The following is an 11,770-nucleotide window of genomic DNA, read 5'->3' as shown; positions in this document are numbered from 1 at the left end:
AATCAAAGTGTTATTGTATATATCACAACTGTGTCGTGCAAAAATTGTTGTGGGCTTGTAGATGGGCAATGTTTTTGGGATAATGATAACCTAGAATGACATGCTCAAACTATTGATAATCGATTATCAAAACCAAAAAATTAATTAAATCAATTAGTTTGATTAAATAAATGTTGCACTCTTAATTTCTTTTTACTTTTATCTGTAAAAGATTTTTCCTTTTATTAGATATTACAGTGGAGAGACAAGAAAAGCAAGAAAGCACATCATTAGGTGTTAGAGGCCTTCCCAAGCTCCACCTGAACACCTCACCGTAACTGTACAGAGAAACACTTACTGTAGGAGTGAAACCTTAGTATGACTCTATAGACCCTGGAATAACAGGAGCTCTCAGGTGCCACGGTTTTACAGAGTTAAGAAAAATTAGGGGAGGCCTAAATTGCCAAACGGCTTCTCTGAATATTGTCGCCTTATGGTGTCGCACAAAAGTAGCGTAAATAGTCAATCTACAAGTTCACAACGCATCGCCACATGTTGTGAGCTCGTAGTTAGGCTATTTTTTGCCTATAATGACACCCAAAATGAGGGATGCCAGGTTGGACGTGGTTAAGTCTGTGGATCTTCTAATAAATACTTATCAAATACCAATCAAAAGTATTAACAGGAGCTTGTGACTAAATAACTACTTTGGATCGTTTGGAATACATGCAGGTTATTTTTTCCATTTCCTGAAAGAAAAGTCACTATTCTGAATTTTCTGCAGACAGCGATGATGTGACACATCCAGCGACTGACTGAGCCACCATGGCGCCCCAAGATTATCAAATGTATTTAAATAAGATGAGTTGCATGATTGCTGCCAGTTGCAGGAAGGGAATGGTGTTTTCAGTGGAGGATTAACACATTCTAATTTTAGACAGAGCCACCATGTTGAAATCATGAACTATTAAAGGTCAGCTGTAGACATGACAACTCAATTAGTGCATAATGTGTCATTGCGTAATAGAATCAGTGGTCCATGAATAAATGTAAATATGGAAATATTCCTCTGTACCATTTCATTGGGCATTACGGGGAAGGGGGATGGGTTCGATTCCCAGTCTAACAGGGGTCCTCACAGATTCCATAGGTTATACACTATTCCTTAATGAATATGGGGGGGGGGGGGGGCAGTGTTTTATGTGGACAAGCTCCAAATTCCATGTGGCTTCAAGCAGTACTGCTGACATGAGTATTATATGGGGTGCATTCCAGTTCTGCCCTGTGTTCTGCATATAAACCCCTCCGCACACAGAAATACACAAATACATACAGTATACTCCACATACAAGCTCAATCTGTTGTTTATTACAGGGATCATTGAGGAGAAAATGCATATGTCATGAAATGCTTCACCATGTACAGGATCATGATAAATAAGCGCAAGTAGATAACTGAAAAGCATGAGCAGAAATAGGTAAAGGGGTGACGATGAACAAAGAGCCATAAAATCTCATCCTGTGTAAGTTGCTTATGGGACAAGTACCTCCTTGGGGATCTTTTTAACGTGCCTCCCCACCAGACACTTGCAAACAGCATGTATGCACACAAGTGAACATGTCCCAAACTATTGTAATCATTCATTCAGCTGTAATTTAATTCGGGTTTTAAATTAAGTGCTGGGAAAATAATATTTTAAGACGCGTGATACAAGGACCATTCTTAGCCAGTATGGTGCTGAGATAGATAGGGCAATCTTTTTTTTCTCTTTTACTACGTAATCACACTTCTCAGTTTCAAAAGCAGTTTGGACAGTTTGGTTATTACAGTGATTCTCCTGTTAATATTCCAGGGTAAATTTCATATTCAATTTGACGTTTCAATCCAACAGCTTTTTTCAGAACATTATAAACAGCCTATAACTGTTGCTTTAAAAAAGGATCCTTGAATGAGAAAGTAGGAACAGAAAACGGCTAATCCCTGAGTTGTGCATTTTGTTGAGTGAATAAGTCAAACTTATGTGGCCAAGTTATTTGGCAGAAAAAGTGGTAATTTAAGTCATTTCGAAGGTATTCTTGTTTTGTTGCATAACATTTGAACAATGAGTGAGACAGATACATAGCATGTAAACTGCTGACAAAAAAATGAAACTGGATCAATGGTTTCACTGTGATTAACGTGAAAGCAAAAACCCAGTGAACTGTTATTCCAGCCGTGAGTGACGAACGTCCTGACAATCGTGCATGAATGTAGAGTTCCATGCAAAACGGCATCTGGCATCACTTCTTCAACAAAGTAGAAAAGTCGGGTGTAGCTACAAACTTGTTTTGTATAAACCAGGATGCATAAAAGTGCATGTATTAAAGAAAAGAAATATTACAAATGTCCACATATTTACATAGATTTCTTGTGCAGCTTTTAGCTAGGGTTGAGCTATGAAAGTTGGGAATGGATGCAGGCCAGTGTAGCAACCATGGTGCATATTACACACACTGACTGACAGAGATAAAAATTACCTCATTCAAACGGATGAAAATTAGGGGAAGGCCGTTTCCCCCGTTGTAAACAAAGATTAAAATGAAGAGTTGAAATCACCGACTGCATCGTGGCATTCATTGTCTTAAGCAATAAACTTCAAAAACACACTTTCATTCAATTATCTACACAAAAGGAAAGCTAAGGATTTAGTACTTTTTTTTTTGTGGACAAAAAGTGCTGCGTTGCCTTCAGACTCATCTTAAACCAAACATCACGTCGGCCTTGCCAAACGCCCCTTGTTCGAAGTTCCTGAGAACGTTAAGACTCAGGCCTTGGTCACAAACAACCCATGTGTTCGTCTCCCCTACACAAGAACCTGAAAAGATCGTAGGTATAACCTGGATGGCTTGAGATTAACTTTACCTTCAGCTAGCCTACAATGCTCTAGTCTCTAGAGCAATGTAACTCTCAACCAGTGTGTCAGCTTAGAAAAAGTGTACATTAATAGAATCATTATATTATTTTATATCTTTGCTGTCGGACAGAAACCGTGTATCTCCATGTTTAATCTTTTTAGTTTTTTCATAAATTAATGCCCAATTTTATACTTCATTGTATGACAGAGTCATGCAAAAGTATTGAAAATAGCCAATCTACAGGATCACAATGCATCACGATGCCACAGGCTGTGAGCTTGTGGATCTGCTATTTTCTCTATTTTTGAAAATGTTCGCCGGGACGCCAGGTTGAAAGTCTGTCTGTGGGTACTATAAATATTTAACCAATGAAAAGTATTAACACGAACTTGAAATAATAACTACATTAGACCCATTGGAACACAGGTTCTTCTTTAAATTTCCTGAAAAGTTTCTGCCTGACAGCTACGATACATTCCACGATGCTAAATTCAGATTGCAGTGACAAAACAAGTTGAGAGGCACTGCTCAACATCTCACTTGGCCTGTGCCTCAGCAACGCGCTCAGATCAAGACTGACCAAGCAAGGCCCACAGGTCATTTCTGAGCAGGAGCCACGGAAGGGAGCAAGTGAAGGCTGCCACCTCCTTTATACGGCATTGTACGATGGCATCATCACTCGCCGAAAACAACAGATTTTCAGCAAAGTATATATTGGGCTTAAGTGTCAAATTGCTCCGGTGTCTGCCCCGGCGCAGTGTACAATTGCCCAGGGGCCTGCTCCGGAGCAGTGCACGATTGCCCCAGGGTCTGGTCCGGTGCAGCGCACAATTGCCCCAGGGTCTGCTCCGGTGCAGCGCACGATTGCCCCAGGGTCTGCTCTGGCGCAGTATACCCGTGGTCCTGGGAGGAGAAGCAGTCATCGGAGTGGATGAAGTGCAGGGCGGTCTGGTTGTAGCTCTGCAGAGCCTGCTGCTTCTCATCTGGGCCATAATACAGGGAATGGGGGTGGACCTGCTGGATGTGCCTCTTGATGGTGCTGACCTTCAGCGTGGCCAGGGTGGCCCCACACACCATGCAGATGAGCCCGTGTCTGCGGCAGTCGTAGTCCATGAGGAACTCCATGCGCCAGCGGACCTGGTAGTTGCGTCGCTGGTCTTTCCCGGGGTAGTGGCTGTGGCGGGCCGGCGTGCCGGCCCCCTCCTTCGCTTTGCCCTTTTCTCCACTCGCGCTATCCTCCTCCTCCCCCTCCTCCTTTTTCACCATTTTGCTGGGTGTCTCTGCGGTTTCGGAGCTCTGCTCCTTAATCTCTCCTGCTGCGTCAAAAGCCGTGGTTTCACTCTGGGTGACTTCTGCGAACGAGTGTTATCAGGGAAAACTAATGTTAACAGCTGAATCAAGTAAAAATCCCTTTAGTTTCACACACATGCTCATTTACTAGGCCAACAGTTAAGAATGGACAAAGCTGCCCTCTTTCTGTCACATGCAGCTAAATCACATTTTTCTATCTTTAAACTCTGAAAATAGTACCTGGTAGCATTGAGCTGTTAAAATGCTTCCAGGTAGGGCTGTCCTCGACTAGATATAATCTTAGTTGACTAATAATCTTCATACAAATATATTGACTAATTAGTTGGTCACATTATGCCTGGTGTCCCTATTTTGGGCACATTTTCAAAATTCAGATTGAGAATCTTTCAAAATGATTAAATTGCTACTCTACAAGCTCACACGCTTGTAGATTGGCTTGTAGATGGGCTATTTTCGCACTCCGAAGTAATATAGGACTTATTAATCGTCACATGTGTAATATTGTGTTTGATGAATACAATCATGCAGAGACTGAGAGCAGCCTTTTCAGGTTGGTGGGGTTGATAACTGAACATTCTAATGTTGATTTCACAATGTCTACTGGCTATTGGCCTGTAGACTGGTAGAATTAAAGGGTTGTATCTACTGTTTGCAAGAGATGAGCTCGTAAAAAATAAATAAAAATGATTTATTCAGCATGGAAAAAAGCATAAAAATCAAATAATCGACTAACAAAGTCTTGATCGAGTAAGGCAAACAGAATGATTAACTGATTATTCGACTGTGAGGGGACAGCCCTGCTACCAGTTCTTACCTTGTTTGATTTGTGTGCCGTCTGCGGGGTAATATTTGGTCCAGGCTGCGGCCATGGCTTCCCTTTCTTGCCTAGTCAGGGTGATGGTCTCCGGGTGAGAATTCTGGATGTGGGTGCGGAAGGTGCAGACCTTGGCCTCCGGCAGGTTCTGAGAACAGACCATGCAGTAGGTCCCACGGCCTTGAGGTCCGTACGCCACCATATAGTCAAGGCGCAGCCGCCAGGGGTTTCCCCCGAGCAGGCGCCTCTTCCTAGGTTTGGGAGATTTGAGCTTGCGGAGAGGCTGGGATCCCTGTTCTGCGGGTCTGATGCCGGTCATGCCGCCATCCTCGCCTATAAGACCAGTGTCCTGAGTTAAGGCGCCTCCGCCCTGCGGGAGCAGGACAGAGTTCATCGGGAGGGCCTCCATGTCGTTGAGAGGAGGATAGAGGTGCACCCCAGCGTCGCTGGTGTCTTTGGTGTTGGACTCTGATTTGATGAAGTCGTCCGATTCTTCTGATATGAGGCATAGTGGGGAATTGATAAAGATTAGTACGAGCGGATATGATACAGCTGTATGTATGTATGTATGTATGTATGTATGTAGTTGTACATTTTTCCTTTCCATGTACTCCTTTCAATTGTTTCCATAAAGAATTGAAAACTATTGTGGTGAAGATACTACAACTACAACAAAAAGGAATTGAGCAATATGATGAAAAAAGCTCCATAGACCACAGCAGATTAAGAAGAACCAAATCCAGCAATTAGTCATCATCCATACAACAGGGGAATGGCTTTGAGTAGCCTTAGCTAAATTAATGGATGAACAAAGAGCAAGTCTATAATAACCAGGTGTCCTAATCTGCTTTAGATAGCCAACCTACACTTTCAGGTTAAAGGGGAGTGGAACGTTTCACTGGCCAAATAGATTTGCAGTCATTTGCTTTTTTGTTTTTTATCTACAAAGCCTTACTTAAGACATTGCCTAATAATCTTAACAGCTTATTAGAATGAAGTTTGCCATCACCATACCCCGTTCACAAGTTGAATTGGTTTTAAACATTCCCACTCTTACTTTCATTACTATGACCCTCACATGTGGAACTGTCTACAATCAGTTTTAAAACTGGAGAACTTAATTTCACTTGATCGCTTTAAACAGCTTGTGAGGAATACTCTGAGATCTGTCTGTATTTGTACTCTTTGAAATTCTGAAATGTCTATTATCTTGTCATTTGTTTCGTTAAAATTGTATGCTATGTTTACGGTAATCAGGGCGTCATTGGAAAAGAGAGCTTTCTCTCCATTGGCCTTCCTGAATAAATAAAGGTGAAATGAAAGATTCCTTGAATCTGTCCTCTGCAATTAACCCAGCCTGACTACTAGGAGCAGTTGGCAGCTTTGAACAGCACCCAGGGAGTAGTGTCTTGCTCAAGGACACTTCGAGACAATGCCAAGAGGAGCCGGGATCAGACCGGCAACCTTCTAATTTTCCAGGACACCACACACATATTTACTCAGGAATTAAAGGTAGGGTAAGTGATTTTCTTTGGTTAAAATACGTGTTAAATAGCTCTATATTCTGATAGTACTCATTGCTATAGAGTGTTTGTTCAGTAACAGTAGTCTCCATGTCTCTTCACCTCTTTATTAAACAGAAAATGCATTTTCAGTTCAGTTTCATTTCCAATTTTATCCAATCAGGATAGAGAACTCAGTAAGGATACAGATTAAACAAGTGAAATTGGAAGCGATGACACGAAGAAATGAGCAGACACAATTGGAACTGGAACACTATAAAATGAAGCTGATAAATGGGTACTTTCTCCTGATTGGCTGAGATTTTGTCACCTACCTGAAAATGTATTTTCTGTTTATTAAAGAGCTGGAGAGACATGGGAGACTCCGGTTACTGAACAAACACTCTATAGCAATGATTACTATCAAAATATAGTGCTTTAACCTTTTTTTTTATCAAAATACAGTGCTTTAACCTTTTTTTTACTTTTTGTTTTAACCAAAATATATCACTTACCCTACCTTTAAGCAGATTCATACTAAAGTATTTGCTCAAAGTGGCTAGGATGATTTGCCAAAATATTGTATACACCATGGTTTATAAGATATGAACTGGGACCAGTCATCTTCTGCTGTACCTTTCTACTGTTAAACAAGACTAAAAACACCATGGCTTGTGGACAGTCTATCAGTAATATATGACAGTGGTTTTCAAACATTTGTCAATGACCCCCAAATTGATATGTATTTGGCTGCATACACCCATTTGAAAATATTTTGTGCCAGAGACCCCCATAACTTTCACTATAAATGTAAAAAGTTAAAAAGTTAAATATTTCAAAAAGTATATGTGAAACATATTTGGGGAGTTAGTTCCTTGGCCTACTAGCAGTGTGCACAAGAAATGTGTGCTCTTCTAGACGGTTCCCCCAATGTGAGCATGTAGATAGCATGTAAATATTCACCTATAATGACATTCCTCCCAAATCGATCATTTTGATTAAATCGATATATTTTTTAATATAATAAATTAAATGGATCCCCTGACCCGTTCTCACCATGAGTCTGGGCCCACGCCTGCAGGATACAGTGCTTCTCCTCTGAGCTATAAACCAGAGAGTTGGGGTGGGTGTCCAGCACGTGGCTCTTGATGTGGTCCAGGTGAAGCGAGGGCAGCTGGGCCCCACACACCATGCACACTAGGCGTCCCGGCTCGGCCTCGTACTCCATCAGGAACTCCTGCCGGAACCAGGCGTGCAGCGAGTCATTCAGGTAGCGTTCTAAGGTCTGGGCCGAGGGACCCGGGGCCTCCTCCTCGTGGGGTTGCGGGGGGTCCTCCCCAGCTCCCACCATGGAGGTGGGGGACATGCTGGGAGGCTGCGGATGGTGCTGGGGAGTCATAGCGTCAAGGTGTTCTGCAGAGAAGCGAGGGCAGCACATCATTTGAATAGTCAAATACACAAAACCTGTATGACTCACTGTATGTGGCATTACTTGCAATGCAGTCGCTATAAATGGCTTGTTTTCTTTTTTCCAAAACAAAATTGAAAAATAAAATGTTATAGCACTGACTGTGTCTTTTGTCTTTTTTTGTTTCGTTTTTTTACTGCAGAAGCCAAACTTAAGTAATAGTTAGTTTTGCCAAACTTTATTAATTGTTAAGTTTCTCTAATCTGAAAACGTTTCCTCTTTTTTTGCATTTTGCCCTTTCCCCCAATTTAGCAGTTAATTTCCTGTGTGCTGTGGTTCCTGTTGTGGCCAACCCCAACTGCTGTCCCAGGGAGGGTGTAAATAGCCCTGAGAACCAACGGTTCCCGAGCCATGTGGTCCATAGTTCAGGGTCTACAGTATCTCCTGTGTCCTTTGCGTGAGGCAGTGTGATGTACAAATACACCCCCTGGACTGTCTGGACATGACGCTAGTATGTCGCAGGGATGAGTGCCAAGCAGAGGGGCATTGGGTACAATTTTTATAGTTTTTTGTATGACTCTGCCGGGGATTGAACCTCGACCTCCCAATCTCATGGCGGACGCTAACCACAAGGCCACTGAGCTGGTGGGTGTATATACTACATGTCTCCTCTGATACACATGGAGTCACCACCTTCTTTTCACCCAACAGTGAGGAGTTTCACTGGGAGAGCTTAACACACGTGGAGGTTCACACTCTCTCCCCTACATTCCCCCCCATGAAGAACAAATGCCCCAACCAACCCACCTGGTGTGAACACTGCAAACTGTGTGTGTTGGAGCACCCAGCCAAGCCAGAGACAATCTAACCTCTATTCTGATTCTTGACATAAAATAGTTACAGGCAGGCTGCCAACATGTGTGTCTCGACTGACTCTGGGAGGGAAGAAAACAAAATATGCTTCTTGAGTGCAGCTGTTATGATAGAGGACTGTGTCAGCATTATTCTTTTAGCACATTTGAGAATTAATCCAAAATGTTTTCCTCTCAGTTGTGAGTTCCTTTTTCCCCCCCAATTTCAAACCCTTTAAGAAACAATATTATGGGGTTGCCGATGTCTGAGTGGTTAAGGCGCGTACCACATATAGGCTCTGATGCAGCCTGAAAGCGAGTCCCAGGTTCGATTCCCGAGCCCGGCGGACCTCCCCGACAATCTCCCCTGTTTCCTGTCAATCTCCACTGTTCCATCGAAATAGAGGCAGAAATGTATTTATAAAAAAGAAACAGTAATATCTTAGTAGATATCTTCGTAGGTGTATGATCATATTTTTTATGGTGATGATGTGATGATATAACTGTTACCGTAACGTCCAGGCTGCATCCCTCCCACCCCTACACATCACCACTGGAACACTGAGTCATCCTCCTCTCCCACATAATCGCATACACCCCTCCTCAAGCACCATCTTATCATGAGGCAGCCTCATACTGCCACCAAGTGTGAGATGCTGAAAATTCCCTGCCTATCAACAGCTGAGCTGGCCTATACCCACTGGTTCTCAACGTAGGGTCTGGGGACCCTCAGGAGTCCTGGGAGGGTTTATAGGGGGTCTCCAGCTAAATGAGATTGATATTTAGGAACCGGATGGACACGTACGGTCTTTAATGAACACCGAGGACTTAACAGTCTAGATTGGGATCCCAGAGATCAAACATGATCTCAACTGGGCATCCGTGGCCTAATATATATCAAACTGGGGATCCTTGAAATTAAACAGGTTGAGAATGGCCTGTATACACACCAGTGGGGTGCTGGACAGAATCTAGCTGTTGGTCTTCCGTCAGAGGTGGGGGTTCGTCCGTGGGGGAGCCGAACGGCCTCGGGCCCCCTTCCAGGCTCAGGTGACTCTCCCAGCCCGAGCGAATCACCTCCTTGTCGGCGATGCTCCACAGCAGCGAGTCCGGGTGCTTCTGCCTGATGTGCCTCTTGATGGTGCTGAGCTTAAGGGTGGCCAGGGAGCTGCCACACACCATGCAGATCATGCCGTGGCGGCGTGGGTCAAAGTCCATCAGGTACTCGCTCCGCCAGTACTCGTGGTAGTAGCGGCGGTGGTCCCGGCCCGGGATGCGGCTGAGGCCCGGGCGAGAGGCTCGCTGGACTCTGGGCTTTCGACCCGAGGGCCCGGCGATGGCGGACAGGAGTAGGGGCTGGTCAGGGTCCTCTGTGACGCTCCAGTAGCTTGTCTGTGGAGAGCTGATGGGCGTGACCATGTCGCCATGGGATTCATCCTCCTCCTCCACGTGGCCATTGGTGAGACCTTCTTCCTCCTCCTCTGTGGGACAAGAGAAAAAACAGGGGAGGTTGAAAAAAAACAACAGTTTGTTGTGTCCACATCTTCAGGGCACAGTAAACATTTGACAAAAGGGAAGCAAGCACAGGATTGTCATTACACTAATAACCTGTCAATTGATGCATCATTCAACAGCGTTATAACTAATCAAGGAAGCAACTGTGAGGGGAATTAGATGTCGTAAAGACATGGTGAGATGTGCAATAATTTAGTTATTATATTATATATTCTGTTTCCGCGGACATTGTAGGGGGCGGCGCCTCGCCGCTGGCTTCCGCTGGGTGGCGACTGTGCATCACAGTCAGCCTGCCAGCACGCTATTTACCCTTTGTTTATAGGAGCCACTGAGACAAGGGGCCATGCTGTTACATGCCATTGTCCATGACACGGATTAACTCTGTGACAATGGCTGTCGGGGCGGTCGTCGTGGCTTTGACACAGACTCCCAAAAAAACACACGCACATTTTATTTACACAGCATTTTTACCTCCTGCAGAACAACAGTGTCCCAAGTCAATCTCCTCTTGCGTCGCTTCCTCCTCTCCGCTTATTATTAATGAGACCAGATCTGTCTGCTCAGCACACTGCTGTGGCTCCACGGAAGGCTCGCTAGTGTCCCCCGTCTCTTTCTCTTCCATTCCTGGGCGATCTGTTTGATTGTAGCCTTCAGATCGCCTTCACAGAGCAGCGGCGAACGGGGAGAGCATGTTGGAAGGAACATTCAGGCTGGGGCTGCATGCGTTTTCGCAGCAGGCAGGCTAGACTGGAACGTCCCCACCGTGCTGTATTTAATGTGTTGCCCCTCTCGTCCCCCCACAGCCAGCCGCTCCACTCCGCTCCTCTGGAGCCAACTTAACTTTTCATAGATCGACACACCGGGGTCCTCAGTCGCTCTCCTTATCCGATGTCCGGGGTCCGCGGGTGTGGGCTCTTCTTGTTTTAGTGTGGGGAATGTTTTAAGCGGGCCTCTCTCTCCAGTATGTATTTTAAGGCTCTGCTTGTCTTCAGGGTGGGGAGCCGTACTAGGGGCCCCTGGGGCTCCTTAAGGGGCTCCTGGGTAAATTTAAAGAGACAGTAGCGGCTTTCACACAGGCATTGACTTGACACGCGCACCCGGGGGCCAGATGGACCAGGCCTTAAATACTCACAAGCTCATAAGCAGGTCAAAAACAAGCTTTCCCCCCTCCTCAATGTGATCTGTTTATTTCAGCCAACCATTAATTAAAACACAGCCGACTGTGGCGCGCATATGATCAAAACAACCAAATTGAATTATGTCCACGTCCACTTGTGCCTTTCTAAACGATTCTGAAACAAAGCTCCAAAAGTCAATCGAACTTTTTTTAAATCAACATAAATCAATGGACCTTTGTCCTTAATGTTCCAACTTGGAATAACAAAATACTTCAATTAGCATTTTAGAATCGTCATAGTTTACAATTCACTGAGTAATATTTAATTTATACTAACTTGTAGTGTATCAATCATAAATATTTTTACAACAATTACATT

At 44.2% G+C, this 11,770-nt stretch overlaps 1 protein-coding gene across 2 annotated transcripts; it reads right to left on the bottom strand.

Moving 5' to 3' along the window:
• Positions 1 to 1,336: 1,336 nt before the first annotated feature.
• On the bottom strand, positions 1,337 to 11,642 carry zfta (zinc finger translocation associated). Of its 2 annotated transcripts, none has more exons than XM_084043296.1 (5): positions 10,735 to 11,642; positions 9,710 to 10,235; positions 7,557 to 7,913; positions 4,999 to 5,493; positions 1,337 to 4,225 (listed from the first exon to the last, which is right to left on the bottom strand). In XM_084043296.1, the coding sequence occupies exons 1-5, from the start codon at positions 10,894 to 10,896 to the stop codon at positions 3,594 to 3,596; spliced, it is 2,172 nt and encodes a 723-aa protein (XP_083899422.1). In that variant the 5' UTR covers positions 10,897 to 11,642; the 3' UTR covers positions 1,337 to 3,593. The 2 variants fall into 2 exon arrangements, with proteins under 2 accessions (XP_083899422.1, XP_083899423.1); XM_084043297.1 differs by having other exon boundaries at positions 9,710 to 10,240; positions 10,746 to 11,642.
• Between the last annotated feature and the right edge of the window lie 128 nt (positions 11,643 to 11,770).

This window comes from Gymnoscopelus microlampas (assembly GCF_963454915.1).
Source record: "Gymnoscopelus microlampas genome assembly, chromosome: 19".
In the NCBI taxonomy this organism is placed as follows: domain Eukaryota; kingdom Metazoa; phylum Chordata; class Actinopteri; order Myctophiformes; family Myctophidae; genus Gymnoscopelus; species Gymnoscopelus microlampas.
The sequence above is the reverse complement of the archived record's forward strand: the minus strand, read 5'-3'. Positions and strand labels throughout refer to the sequence as shown.

Coding starts and splice junctions, on each gene's coding strand:
- zfta (XM_084043296.1), bottom strand. CDS start 10,896: ATGGAAGAGAAAGAGACGGGGGACACTAGCGAGCCTTCCGTGGAGCCA. Junction 10,236..10,734: donor CTGCAGGAGGTAAAAATGCT/GTGTAAATAAAA, acceptor CCCACAGAGGAG/GAGGAAGAAGGTCTCACCAA. Junction 5,494..7,556: donor GGCGTGGGCCCAGACTCATG/GTGAGAACGGGT, acceptor GCCTCATATCAG/AAGAATCGGACGACTTCATC.